Source organism: Ranitomeya variabilis, chromosome 2, assembly GCF_051348905.1.
Source record: "Ranitomeya variabilis isolate aRanVar5 chromosome 2, aRanVar5.hap1, whole genome shotgun sequence".
In the NCBI taxonomy this organism is placed as follows: domain Eukaryota; kingdom Metazoa; phylum Chordata; class Amphibia; order Anura; family Dendrobatidae; genus Ranitomeya; species Ranitomeya variabilis.
In genome coordinates, this window is record NC_135233.1 from 971,421,633 (window position 1) to 971,437,095 (window position 15,463).

At 42.8% G+C, this 15,463-nt stretch overlaps 2 protein-coding genes across 3 annotated transcripts in view; one reads left to right on the forward strand and one right to left on the reverse strand.

The window, feature by feature from the left end:
• Positions 1 to 15,463, reverse strand: part of TM4SF18 (transmembrane 4 L six family member 18) — a 182,002-nt gene that overhangs the window by 117,607 nt on the left and 48,932 nt on the right. The window lies entirely within an intron of this gene.
• LOC143808315 (uncharacterized) overlaps positions 1 to 15,463 on the forward strand; it is an 87,237-nt gene that overhangs the window by 66,545 nt on the left and 5,229 nt on the right. The window contains exons 15-22 of the mRNA XM_077290838.1: positions 1,121 to 1,174; positions 1,321 to 1,572; positions 3,835 to 3,897; positions 9,188 to 9,226; positions 9,964 to 10,002; positions 11,533 to 11,571; positions 13,139 to 13,174; positions 14,752 to 14,814. Coding sequence (XP_077146953.1) covers positions 1,121 to 1,174; positions 1,321 to 1,572; positions 3,835 to 3,897; positions 9,188 to 9,226; positions 9,964 to 10,002; positions 11,533 to 11,571; positions 13,139 to 13,174; positions 14,752 to 14,814 — 585 coding nt within the window. The remainder of the gene's footprint in view (positions 1 to 1,120; positions 1,175 to 1,320; positions 1,573 to 3,834; positions 3,898 to 9,187; positions 9,227 to 9,963; positions 10,003 to 11,532; positions 11,572 to 13,138; positions 13,175 to 14,751; positions 14,815 to 15,463) is intronic.

Here is a 15,463-nt window from a genome sequence, read left to right on the forward strand (position 1 = left end):
AAATGTAATTATGGAGGGATGATATATACAGCACCTTGATACCTTGTGTTCACATAAAATCCCAATAAAATATATTTAAGTTTGTGGGTGTAACGTAAAAAAATGTGGAAAAGTTCACAGAGTATGGATACTTACCGTATATACCACGGCCTCACTTATACCCGGCTGCAGAAATAGTAGGTTTTGGTGGTACAAGTCATGACACATATCAAAGTCTGCGGGGGCAAAAATTTCCCCTTTCCCCCCATCATGCACAAGTATTCTGAAGTCTCAGAGATTTTGCTGTTATTGTAAAAAGGAGTTTTTAGTTTGCCTGAAAAATGCTAAAGACAACAACACAACCTCTTCCCGCCTTCTGGAGAAATAGTAGATGATACATAGTCGTGTCTAAGGCCTCTTTCACACTTCAGTTGTTTGGCGTCAGTCTAAAACCGCCAGTTTCCTCAAATAACGGATCCGTCATTTTTTTTTGGCGGATCAGTTATTTTCCCATAGACTTGCATTGGCGACGGATTGTGACGGATGGTCGTCCGTTCCATCCGTCATGCGACGGATCCGTCGAAATTTGGCGGACGTTGTCTAGACATAGACGGACATTGAAACGTTTTTTGTCAATGCCGAAATGACGGTTCGCGGCGGATCCATCGCGTCCGTCATTCCATAGAATGGCCGCCTATGGGCGACGGATCCGTCGCGACCGTCATTTTGGCGGATTCGTCGCCCCAATCCGTTTTTTCAATTGCGCATGCTCCAAAAAGTAGATACTTTTCCCAGACAACCCCCAAGTAACGGATCCGTCAAAAAAACGGATCCGTTAGAACCGTTTTCTCAACAATTGTGATGGATCCGTCGATCCGTCACTATGTCGGAAGTGACTGACGCCAAACAACTGAAGTGTGAAAGAAGCCTTATACACATGTCCCATCGTACTGACCATACAAGTGCCGTGTATACTTGTGGTAAATGAGGAGGCCTCGCCCCGCACCACCCCAGGATCCACATAGGAAATATGACCCTTACTGGAGATTTCATAACAAGGAACAATAGAAAGTTTTTTCTGGAATTGTGTAGATGTCGCAATATCATTGATTCTCACTGGTGCTGTATTTTTCTATTATAGCCCCGGATTATATTATCTGATAGAATCTGAGCCACCTACACTGGACACTGTAATGTAAGTGTATGGAATGAGGGACGGAATATATTATGTCACATCAAAAATCCCACTGGTGACCACAATAATCATCTGTCTGTGGATGAATCCATCGCCACGAGAAATATCTCTGGATTTCTGTATGTGATGCTTTATATCTTTAACAGTGAGGACAGAGAGGAGGAAGATGAGGAGGAAGAATTGGAGGAAGATGAGGAGGACAGAGAGGAGGAGGAAGAGGAGGACAAAGAGGAGGAAGATGAGGAGGACAAAGAGGAGGAAGATGAGGAGGACAGAGAGGAGGAAGAAGAGGAGGACAGAGAGGAGGAAGATGAGGAGGACAAAGAAGAGGAAGATGAGGAGGACAGAGAGGAGGAAGAAAAGGAGGGAAAACCACCAGACACAGAGGATATGATTGTGTAAGTGGAGAGATATAATGAGATGATTATACACAGACACTATCGATGATACATTATAGAGAGGATATAACGTATGGCGGCACATGTACCCGGCTGTGGATATAATATCTTCTGCCAGTCCTACCATGGAGCCACCATCCTCTCTGCACTCCCCTGAGACGTATATACTCAGCTGTATACAGACATATGCCGGCGTATGACAACTTTTGTGTAATGGATAATATAGCGGGCTGTGTTATTCTATATAGCATCTAAAGACGCTCAGACCTAAACCGGCCTCCATCGTTCAACAAGTTATCAACTATTCTCTGGATAACTTATTTAACCGGACAACCACGTTAAAATAATGATGATTGTATGTGTAGATATTATATATTTTTACTGGATAAATTATTATTTCCTTGTCATTGGTTGCTTTGGTAATTTTCTTTTTATACTTTGTCAACTGGACCAGAGATAGGTAGTGTAATTAGCTATTGTTAGTTATATGATTCTGTCTGTATGTAGTAATATGTGTATATACTAGGAAAATGTGTGTATGGTAATAATACGTGTGTATACCAATAATATTTGTAGGATCAAGGGAGGTTCAGCATCCAAAAAATCTTCAATTAAAGTGCCATCTTATAAAAAATCCATGGGACATGCAAATCGCAATCTTAAAACCATTTTAATATACAAGCAGATGCGTTTAGCTCAAACAATCATATTCATTTCTCTGTTTATAGAGTAGTCATCTTCTATTTGTCAACTCTCACCCTTCCCCCAAACTGACTGTCGTGGCATGAGATCTGGAAGTGTTTGTAATGATACATAACTCAGCTCTGCTGTATCTCTACACAGAAGCTGCAGAGATCAGCGAATAGAGGAGGATGTGTTCTTTTCTTCCCTGGTCAACCTCATGCAGGGGAAGAAGTACATGATTCCAGAGACAAATCTGGCATTATAGATTTTCTCTATATACAATATTATATGTGCCAGGCATTAGAGATGCACTCTATATATAGTATTAAATATGCCAAGAATTACAGATCCGCTCTATATATAGTATTATATGTCCCAGGCACTATAGATACACTCTCTCTCTCTCTCTCTCTCTCTCTCTCTCTCTCTCTCTCTCTCTCTCTCTCTCTCTCTCTCTCTCTATATATATATATATATATATATATATATATATATATATATATATATATATATATATATATATACATAGTATTATAGGTGCCAGGCATTATAGATCCACTCTATATATAGTATCATAGGTGCAGTTATTATAGATCCACTCTATAGATATAGATGTGTATATATATATATATATATACACTCACCGGCCACTTTATTAGGTACACCATGCTAGTAACGGGTTGGACCCCCTTTTGCCTTCAGAACTGCCTCAATTCTTCGTGGCATAGATTCAACAAGGTGCTGGAAGCATTCCTCAGAGATTTTGGTCCATATTGACATGATGGCATCACACAGTTGCCGCAGATTTGTCGGCTGCACATCCCAAAGATGCTCCATACAAGGCAGGATGGATCCATGCTTTCATGTTGTTTACGCCAAATTCTGACCCTACCATCCGAATGTCGCAGCAGAAATTGAGACTCATCAGACCAAGCAACGTTTTTCCAATCTTCTACTGTCCAATTTCGATGAGCTTGTACAAATTGTAGCCTCAGTTTCCTGTTCTTAGCTGAAAGGAGTGGTACCCGGTGTGGTCTTCTGCTGCTGTAGCCCATCTGCCTCAAAGTTCGATGCACTGTGCGTTCAGAGATGCTCTTAGGCCTACCTTGGTTGTAACGGGTGGCGATTTGAGTCACTGTTGCCTTTCTATCAGCTCGAACCAGTCTGCCCATTCTCCTCTGACCTCTGGCATCAACAAGGCATTTCCGCCCACAGAACTGCCGCTCACTGAATTTTTTTTCTTTTTCGGACCATTCTCTGTAAACCCTAGAGATGGTTGTGCGTGAAAATCCCAGTAGATCAGCAGTTTCTGAAATACTCAGACCAGCTCTTCTGGCACCAACAACCATGCCACGTTCAAAGGCACTCAAATCACCTTTCTTCCCCATACTGATGCTCGGTTTGAACTGCAGGAGATTGTCTTGACCATGTCTACATGCCTAAATGCACTGAGTTGCCGCCATGCTGATTAGAAATTAAGTGTTAACAAGAAGTTGGACAGGTGTACCTAATAAAGTGGCCGGTGAGTGTATATGGACTTGTGACTTTTTGACCTTGGGACTTTTTCTTCTTTTATAGATCAGATACATATAAAGTCAAAGTCACCATCATATCAAAGCGGGCAATGATGGACATGTTATTGTAAGTATAGAAAATAAAAAGGAAATACCTCCTCCAAAACCATGGAACATCCCACAGAACCTTCCACAGAACATTCCACAGAATATTCTCAAGCTTTGTCTTTTTACAATACAGAGGATAATATAGGCCAGATTTAAGGGGTTACATCACATTTTTACATCAGACATCCCAAGTAGTAATCCCAGTAATGAGAAAAATCAAATCCAGTGGGTGCATAGTAAAATTACAAATTAGACCATTTCATAAGCAACTCCACAACTATTCTATACAAAGGAGCCAAAAAAGATAGGTACACAATAATCACAATAATGGTCTGATCGTGAATGAATTTAACCCATTAGTGACCAGGCCAAATTCACTTCTTTCAATTCTGACGTGTCACTTTATGTGGCAATAACTCTGGAATGTTTCAACATTTCCCAGTGATTTTGAGATTTTTTTGTGACACATTACACTTTATGTTAATGGTAAATTTAGGTCGATATGTTTTGAGTTTATTCATAAAAACATCACAAATTTGGCACAAAAATAGCAATTTTCAAACTTTGAATGATTTTCACTTTAATCCAGATAGTCACACCACAAAATAGTTAACAAATACCATTTCCCTCAATCTGCTTTACATCAGCACCATGTGTAATATGTCCTTTTATTTGGTTAGGATATCAGAAGGTTTAAAATGTAGAAGCAATTTTTCATTTCTTTCAAGGAAATTTACAAAACTTAGTTTTTTAGGGACAGATTTTTTTTTTAGGTGAAATTGGAGGTCCTAAATATTGGAAAACCCCCTAAGGGCTGTCCCACACGTCCAGATAATTCCGGTACCGGAATAAATTGGTACCGGAGTTATCCGTGTCCGTGTGCCTGGGAACTCACGTAGGCCATACGTGCGGCACACGTGTGCCGCCCGTATGGCGAGTGGGTACCACACGGAGCGTGTGGTACCCACGCGTGTGGTCCCCTGCATCGTGCTGAAGCCGCGATTCATATGTTCCCTGCAGCAGCGTTTGGTGCAGAGAAAATATGAATAACAGTGTTTAAAATAAAGATCTATGTGTGCGCCCCCCCGCTGTTCTGAAAATACTTACCCGCCTCCCTCGCTGCTTCCTGGTCTGGCCGCGGCTTCTAGTGTATGCGGTCACGTGGGGCCGATCATTTACAGTCATGAATATGTGGCTCCACCTCCCATAGGGGCGGAGCCGACTATTCATGATTGTAAATGAGCGGCCCCACGTGACCGCATACAGTAGAAGGCGCGGGGCAGAGAGGAAGGAGTGACAGCCAACGTGGGAGCGGGTGAGTATTTTCAGGACAGCGGGGGGGCGCACAGGGGAAGGGGGGGCGGCGGACACATAGATCTTTATTTTAAACACTATTATTCATATTTTCTCTGCAGCAAATGCTGCTGCAGGGAACATATGAATCGCGGCTTCAGCACCATGTGGGGGGGACAGCACTTACTGTAGCGCTGTCTCCTGCACGCACACGGACCCCAGACGGAGACCGTCCGTGTGAGGTGCGTGTTTTACACGGACCCATTGACTTTAATGGGTCCGTGTAATACGTGCGCTCCCACGAACACTGACATGTCTCCGTGTTTGGCACACGGAGACACGGTCCGCAAAAAATCAATGACATCTGAACAGATGCATTGATTTTTATGGGTCTACGTGTGTCAGTGTCTCCGGTACGTGAGGAAACTGTCACCTCACGTACCGGAGCCACTGACGTGTGAAACCGGCCTAAAATGATTCCATTAAAAAAAAAAAAAGTGACTCTACACATATTGAACCAATCAATGTATAATGAACAGCGCTCCATCCAGGTGTAGAAATCTTCAAAACACCAAACTTGACAAAGACCAAGTTGTGGTCGAAACGTTGCTGCTGTACCATGGCTTAATAAAGCGTGTTTTGAAGATTTCTACACCTGGATGGAGCGCTGTTCATTATACATTGATTGGTCTGGTGATATCCGGGACGGTTCCCTGGATGTGGAACGGGCGCCCCAGAATAGTGAGTGCTGTCAGCCTTTGTTTTTCTTTCTACACATATTGAAAATTGCTGTCAGGTAGTTTATTTATTAAGTGGTATGAAACGAATGAAAATATTCATTTTTACCACCTAAATGTTACTAACATCTTCACAGACCCTTAGGGTATGTGCAAACGTCAGGATTTCTTGCAGAAATTTCCTGAAGAAAACCGGAAATTTTCTGCAAGAAATTTTTTTTTGCGTTTTTTTTAGCATTTTGCAAGCGTAATTAGCTTGCAGAATGCTAACGTTTTCCAAGCGATCTGTAGCATCGCTTGAAAAACTGATTGACAGGTTGGTCACACTTGTCAAACATAGTGTTTGACAAGTGTGACCAACCTTTTACTATAGATGCAGCCTATGCAGCATCAATAGTAAAAGATAGAATGTTTAAAAATAATAAAAAAAAATAAAAAAAATGGTTATACTCACCTGCAGACAGCCGATCTCCTCAGCGGCGTCCGTTCCTATAGATGGTGTGTGTGTACAGGACCTTCGATGACGTCGCGGCTTGTGATTGGTCGCGTGAGCGGTCACATGAGCGGTCACGCGACCAATCACAAGACCGCGACGTCATCGCAGGTCCTTCACACAGAGCATCTATAGGAACGGAAGCGGCAGCATGCACCGGAGAGGCGGGAAGACTCCGGGGGCCATCAGAGGGTGAGTATATCACTATTTTTTATTTTAATTCTTTTTTTTTTACCAATTACCGTATATACTCGAGTATAAGCCGACCCGAGTATAAGCCGACCCCCTAATTTTGCCACAAAAAACTGGGAAAACTTATTGACTCGAGTATAAGCCTAGGGTGGAAAATACAGCAGCTACCGGTGAATTTCAAAAATAAAAATAGATGCTCCATACCGTTCATTATGGCCCCATAGCTGTGCCATATAGTGCTCTGCACCGTTCATAATTGCCCCATAGCTGTGCCATATAGTGCTCTGCACCATTATTGCCCCATAGCTGTGCCATATAGTGCTCTGCACCATTATTGTCCCATAGCTGTGCCATATAGTGCTCTGCACCATTATTGTCCCATAGCTGTGCCATATAGTGCTCTGCACCATTATTGCCCCATAGCTGTGCCATATAGTGCTCTGCACCATTCATTATTGCCCCATGGCTGTGCCATATAGTGCTCTGCACCATTATTGCCCCATAGCTGTGCCATACAGTGCTCTGCACCATTATTGCCCCATAGCTGTGCCATATAGTGCTCTGCACCATTATTGCCCCATAGCTGTGCCATACAGTGCTCTGCACCATTATTGCCCCATAGCTGTGTCATATAGTGCTCTGCACCATTATTGCCCCATAGCTGTGCCATATAGTGCTCTGCACCATTATTGCCCCAAAGCTGTGCCATACAGTGCTCTGCACCATTATTGCCCCATAGCTGTGCCATACAGTGCTCTGCACCATTATTGCCCCATAGCTGTGCCATATAGTGCTCTGCACCATTGCCCCATAGCTGTGCCATACAGTGCTCTGCACCATTATTGCCCCATAGCTGTGCCATATAGTGCTCTGCACCATTATTGCCCCATAGCTGTGCCATATAGTGCTCTGCACCATTATTGCCCCATAGCTGTGCCATACAGTGCTCTGCACCATTATTGCCCCATAGCTGTGCCATACAGTGCTCTGCACCATTGCCCCATAGCTGTGCCATATAGTGCTCTGCACCATTATTGCCCCATAGCTGTGCCATATAGTGCTCTGCACCATTATTGCCCCATAGCTGTGCCATATAGTGCTCTGCACCATTATTGCCCCATAGCTGTGCCATACAGTGCTCTGCACCATTATTGCCCCATAGCTGTGCCATATAGTGCTCTGCACCATTATTGCCCCATAGCTCTGCCATATAGTGCTCTGCACCGTCCATTATTGCCCCATAGCTGTGCTGCTGCTGCTGCAATAAAAATAATAAAACACATACTCACCTCTCTTGCTTGCAGCTCCTCGGCGCCATCTTCCCGGCGTCTCTCTGCACTGACTGATCAGGCAGAGGGCGGCGCGCACACTATATGCGTCATCGCGCCCTCTGACCTGCACAGTCAGTGTGGAGAGAGAGAGACGCCGGGAAGATGGAGACAGCGCCTGGCGTGTGGAAAGAGGACCGGTGAATATGCGATACTTACCTGCTCCCGGCGTCCCTGGCTCCTTCCCCCGGACAGCTGGTCTTCGGTGCCGCAGCCTCTTCCTCTGTCAGCGGTCACCGGCACCGATGATTAGAGAAATGAATAGGCGGCTCCGCCCCTATGGGAGGTGGAGCCGCCTATTCATTTCTCTAATGAGCCGCTCAGGGGAAGAGGCTGCGGCACCCGGAGACAGTGGGACGGGCAGGGGGAGCGTCAGGATCGCCGGGACTAGGTAAGTATGCCTCAGCGCCCTCTCCCCCTCACCCGCCGACCCCACCGCCGACCGTGACTCGAGTATAAGCCGAGGGGGCACTTTCAGCCCAAAAATTTGGGCTGAAAATCTCGGCTTATACTCGAGTATATACGGTATATGGTGCCCAGTCTGTGGAGGAGCGTCTCCTCTCCTCCACCCTGGGTACCAACCACACATAATCTGCTTACTTCCCGCATGGTGTGCACAGCCCCGTGCGGGAAGTAAGCAGATCAATGCACTCCTAGGTGTGCGGAATCCCCGCAATTCCGCAAATTTAATGAACATGTTGCTTTTTTTTCCGCGATGCGATTTTTTTGCGGAAAAAAATGCAACATTTGCACAAAAAATGCGGAATACCCTGTAAATAATAGGAGGCATAGGTTAGCGTTTTTTTCGCGTTTTCATCACGTTTTTATAGCGAAAAAAACACGAAAAAAATGCGAAAAATCCTGAACGTGTGCACATGGCCTTATAGCCGGCAGACCCTTAAGCCGTTATTTTGTCGTAAATTGCCATGGCAACCATCAGGACCACATAAACATGATCTCCGGGTGGTGATTGGGTTAAAGCAGAAGCCCCCACACTCTGTTAACCATCTAGATGCTGTTGTCCGTATTGACCCCTTACACGGCCATAGCCGGTGCCAACACTGATAGTGGCTGATGCAGCAGGTTGGCAGCTATAGTGACAGCTGAGCGCTACTGCGTCTTTACCCGCCCGGGGAGGACATTATATCTCAGGTCAGTGACAATATATAGTGGTGTCACTAAGTGGTTTTAATAGGAGGTAGATATATCGATATAATTCCATATGTGCCGTGTTCTATATCTATATGTTCACATTATTTCTTATAGTGAAGAAAAACAACAAGAAGAGCAAGATGGAGCCATAATGTATGTAGAGAGATATAATAACATGATTGTATGGAGAATATATAGTGTATATTATATGTACATGTGGTTATACAGGTAATGAGGATATACGGCATGGCCTCACATGTAGCCGGCTGCAGAGATTACACCTTGTGGTGCCAGCCATGACGCATGCCAGTGGGGTGGCATGAGAGGACTACAGGAGCTGTTGCCCTGAGCATCAAAGTCATTGGAGCACAAATTTTCCATTTTCTCAATGTCAAACGAGCAGCATCATCAAGCGCCACTTCCTCTTCCAGTAATGCAATGAGTTCCTGCCTATGCAGAGCGCAGCAGTCAAGATAAGTTTGTCATCAACTGCTACACATTGTATAGGCAGCCATCGAGGTGACAAAGCTCATTTCATAATACTTGGAGTTTTAACACCTTGGTCTCTGCCCATGCAAATCCATCCTGACTGCTGCGCTCTGCATAAGCAGCAAAAGAGATGACAACATGTGAGCAGCTACTGACTGAAGACAGTATTGAATCTTGTGCACTGCACTATTCTCTCTTCATTCACTACGAAAAGCTACTTTTATGTTTTCACTTTTATGTCCTGGAGTGAAAACTCCCGAAAATCCCCAACATTTTTATGCAACTTCGAGTTGCCTGTAAATTTTATAACTTTTTAAATTGTTTTACACCAGAAACAGTTTGATGAATCGGCCCTGATACGTTGTAGACTTTTCTGACTAGAGATTTATTTTCTCATATAGACCAAACTTGATGGACTCTGCAACACTGGACACCTTATTGTAAGTAAATAGAATGTGCCTCCTCTACAACCACGGAACATTCCACAGATCATTCTACAGAACATTCCACAGAATATTCCACAGATCATTCCACAGAATATTCCACAGAACATTCTACAGATCATTCTACAGAACATTCCACAGAATATTCCACAGATCATTCTACAGAACATTCCACATAATGTTCCACAGATAATTCCACAGATCAATCTACAGAACCTTCCACAGATCATTCCACAGATTATTCCACAGATTATTCCACAGATCATTCTACAGAACATTCCACAGAACAATCCACAGATCATTCCACAGATCATTCTACAGATCATTCCACAGAATATTCCACAGATCATCCCAAAGATCATTGCACAGAATATTCCACAGATCATTCCACAGAACATTCCACAGAACATTCCACAGATTACACAGATCATTCTACAGAACATTCCACAGATCATTCTACAGAATATTCCACAGATCATTCCACAGATCATTCTACAGAACATTCCACAGATCAATCTACAGAACCTTCCACAGATCATTCCACAGATCACTCCACAGATTATTCCACAGATCAATCTACAGAACCTTCCATAGATCATTCCACAGATCAATCTACAGAACATTCCACAGAATATTCCACAGATCATTCCACAGATCATGCTACAGATCAATCTACAGAACCTTCCACAGATCACTCCACAGATTATTCCACAGATCAATCTACAGAACCTTCCACAGAATATTCCACAGATAATTACACAGAATATTCCACAGATCATTCTACAGAACATTCCACTGAATATTACACAGAACATTCCACAGAAAATTACACAGATCATTCCACAGATCCTTCCACGGATCATTCTACAGAACCTTCCACAGATCACTCCACAGAATATTACACAGAACATTCCACAGATCATTCCACAGATCATTCTACAGAACATTCCACAGAATATTCCACAGATCATTCCACAGAATATTACACAGAACATTCCACAGATTACACAGATCATTCCACAGAACAATCCACAGAATATATTACAGATCATTCTACAGAACCTTCCACAGAATATTCCACAAAACATTCAGAACCTTTGTGTTGTTACTATACAGAGAAGAATTTAGTTCTAGTCCTGAACACATTTTTACCATCTGAGAAACCTAAAAACATGACTGTAAACCAATGAGAATGTAATACATGTGATATATAATACCTGTGCAGTCCTCTGAGAAGCAGCCTCCTCCTCTACAGGGTTATGGCTCAGTTTAGGGTCAACGTGATAAATTAGTTACACAAAAAGTAGGATAAAAAATAAAAGCTTGAAAATTGTAATAATTTATAAAAATATTTTTATTTAAAATCTCAAAACACAAAAAACAGAAGGTCAAAGAGCAAAGTATTATGATATGGGTTTTTTTTTAAACTCAAAATATAATAAATGTGCTTGTGAGAATATTCCCGGTGACACATGTTATAGATGAGATATTCTAGACATTTCTACTGGTGTTTTTCTTCTTTTATAGTGCGAACATCTCAGATTGCACAAAACTGGACACCTTGTAGTAAGTATAGACAATGGAAAGCAGATGCCTATTCCACAACCACAGAACAATCCACATTACATAGAACAGTCCACAGAGCAGTCCACAGAATATTCCACAGAACATTACATAGAACATTACACAGAACATTACACAGAACAGTCCACAGAGCAGTCCACAGAATATTCCACAGAACATTACATAGAACATTACACAGAACAGTCCACAGAATAGTCCACAGAATATTCCACAGAACAATCCACAGAACATTCCACAGAACATTACATAGAACAGTCCACAGAGCAGTCCACAGAACAGTCCACAGAACATTACATAGAACATTCCACAGAACATTACATAGAACAGTTCACAGAGCAGTCCACAGAATATTCCACACAACATTACATAGAACATTATACAGAACATTACATAGAACAGTCCACAGAGCAGTCCACAGAACAATCCACAGAACATTACATAGAACATTACACAGAACAGTACATAGAACAGTCCACAGAGCAGTCCACGGAATATTCCACAGAACATTACATAGAACATTACACAGAACATTACATAGAACAGTCCACAGAGCAGTCCACAGAATATTCCACAGAACATTACATAGAACATTATACAGAACATTACATAGAACAGTCCACAGAGCAGTCCACAGAACAATCCACAGAACATTACATAGAACATTACACAGAACAGTACATAGAACAGTCCACAGAGCAGTCCACGGAATATTCCACAGAACATTACATAGAACATTACACAGAACATTACATAGAACAGTCCACAGAGCAGTCCACAGAATATTCCACAGAACATTACATAGAACATTATACAGAACATTACATAGAACAGTCCACAGAGCAGTCCACAGAATATTCCACAGAATATTACATAGAATATTACACAGAACATTACATAGAACAGTCCACAGAGCAGTCCACAGAATAGTCCACAAAGCAGTCCACAGAATAGTCCACAGAATATTCCACAGAACAATCCACAGAACATTCCACAGAACATTACATAGAACAGTCCACAGAGCAGTCCACAGAACAGTCCACAGAACAGTCCACAGAATATTACATAGAATATTCCAATGAACAATCCCCAGAACATTGAACAGAATTTTCCTCAGAACAATCCAAGGAAAAAGTAGAATTTTATTTTATTTTTTGGCTGAAAATACAACTCACGTGTTTGGGTAACAAGAAGTTCAGTACTGGTCTAAGGAGTGTTAGCAAGTCATGGGTTATGGGTCACAAAATACTGCTTTGCCCAGGTCACAGGCAACCAACACTACACCAATGCCACACACTGAAATTTACCTGTTTTGGAGGGGAATTACAAGGGGTCATAAATATTGGGATATTGGTTATTTTACTAGTCATTACAACATGCCGAGCCAGCGCTTATCAAGAATCCCCGATATCCCTTTAGTCTTACAATATAATCTTTTATAATAAGGAACAGTAAGAATATTCCCGGTGACACTTGTTATAATGTTATAGATTAAATATTCTACACGTTTTTGAATCAATCATTGTAACTGGAGTTTTTTCTTCTTTTATAGCAAAAACATCTTGGAATGGACACCTGACACTGTATTGTAAGTATAGAGAATGGAAAGGAGAAGCCTATTCCACGATCACAGAAGATTCCGCAGAACATTCCACAGATCACTCCACTAGGGATGAGCAAATATACTCGTTGCTCGGGTTTTCCAGAGCACGCTCGGGTGGTCTCCGAGCATTTGTTAGTGTTCGGAGATTACATAGACAGCTTGATTACATGTGGGGATTCCTTAGCAACCAGGCAACCCCCACATGTACTCAGGCTGGCTAGTAGCTGTAAATCAAGCAGCTGAATCAACAAAAACTAAATCTCCGAAGTTACAAATACTCGGAGACCACCCGAGCGTGCTCAGGAAAACCCCAGCAATGAGTACACTCGCTCATTACTACACTCCACAGAACACTCCACAGAACACTCCACAGAACATTCCAGGGATCATTCTGAGTTTTGTCTTGTTACAATCAAGAGAAGAATATAGATCTAGTCCTGAAGACAATCCTTACAATCTCAGGGAAAGACTAAGAACATGACTGTAAACCAGTGAGAATGCAATATAATGTGATTTATAATCTATGTCCTGTCCTCTGAGGAGCGGCCTCTTCTACCACACCGCCTACAGGAACAGACTGAGCCCAATGGATAATCCAGTCCTTAGAGGAACACAATAGTTCTGAGGATATAGATAGGATTCCGCCATTACAAGCCGTCTGTGTCCATATTAATCACAATGAGGTTATTAGTGACAGTTTTACATCAGATCTGCCCACTAGTGATCACAATAAAGATCTGATCATGGATGAACTTAATACCAGGAGGAATATCTATATAACTTGAGGAGGAGGCTGGAGATGCCATGTAAGTGGAGCTATAATGCAAGGATTATATGGACTTTTTTGTCGTACAGATTTCCATAAGGAGTATGTGGGGACATGGATATGGGGTTGGAGAGCGTTTCACTAGTTATCAGAGCAGATATGGAGCAGTGGTCTAAACTGACAGCATTGTATAGAGATGAGATATGACCCATGGGAGGGGACTCTGAAACTCTATTGTCCTAAGAGTCACCTCAACCACAGAACATTCTATGACTGAGGCCTCATGTACACAACTCCATATGATGTAATATGTGAGAACTGGTTATGATCTATCGAAGTATATGGGGCCAGACTTTCCCGCTATACACCTTCTCTGTTACATAGAGGCCTACAGAAGCATGCTCGATATGCTGCCATATTACACCAATAATTTCCCCTATAAATCTGAATTCAGACGTCTGGGTTTCTCAGTCGGTTTACAGACCACAAGGCCCAGACCAGACACGGGTTTCCTCACCCAAACTTGAGGGCATCATATAAGGCTATAAGGCTCTTGAGTTTAGGTCAGGAGACCCTCAGTCAGTCTGCACATCGCAGTCCACACAGGGATCATGAATGTCAAATGTGTGAAAGTGGCCTAGGACACACAACTCCGCCATATGCATTATTTCTAATGACTAACATTATGTCCATAGTAATCTCAGTGTAAATCATCACAGAAGACCTGATCATGGATGAATTTACTGTCAGGAGAAACATTGATATAATTGTTATATGATGTTATTATTTCTAATAGAGAAGAAAATAAAGAACAGCGAGAAAATGAGAAAGAGCAGAATTTGAGTGAGGAGGAGATTGTGTAAGTGGAAAGACCCCGACTCCATGACAGACCCAAGTCCTGGAGTCAGTGAGACAGCCCTGCCCTCCCGTCATTGTCCCAGGATGTCACACCTGTCCTGATAGAAGGGAGGAAATCATTGATGGCTTCTACCGCACAGGAATCTTTATCGCTGATCATAGAGAATGATATGGGAAGTGGGGGCCATGTCCTCCTTAAAGGGAGTCTGTCACCCGCAAAATGCAAATTCAGGTGCTGAAACAAGTATATAGGGGACTAGAGAGTGTAGCGAGCAGCTTCAGAGAGGAGCTGGAGATCAGAGTGTGCCCGCATACACACTGAGTGTGTGCCCGCTCTGCCCAGTGAGCGCCGCTGGGCTCCTCCAGTGTCAGTGCGCACACACACGAACAGGGATTTCAGTTTAGGGAGCTCTCGCTGTGAGAACGCACCGTCAATCATGGTCAGAGACAGCGCTGGATATGCAGATCGGAGAGTGTAACAGAGCAGCGAGCCAGGGGGGCACGAAAGCATCCTCATTATCATATGGAGTAAACGAGAAATTTCCTGCAACTACATCAGTAGAATGTATATTGCTACTATGATTTCTACAGGGGCTGGGTCCTCTGTATAAATGTTTAAGTAGCTTAATTTGCATTTCGGGGGTGACAGA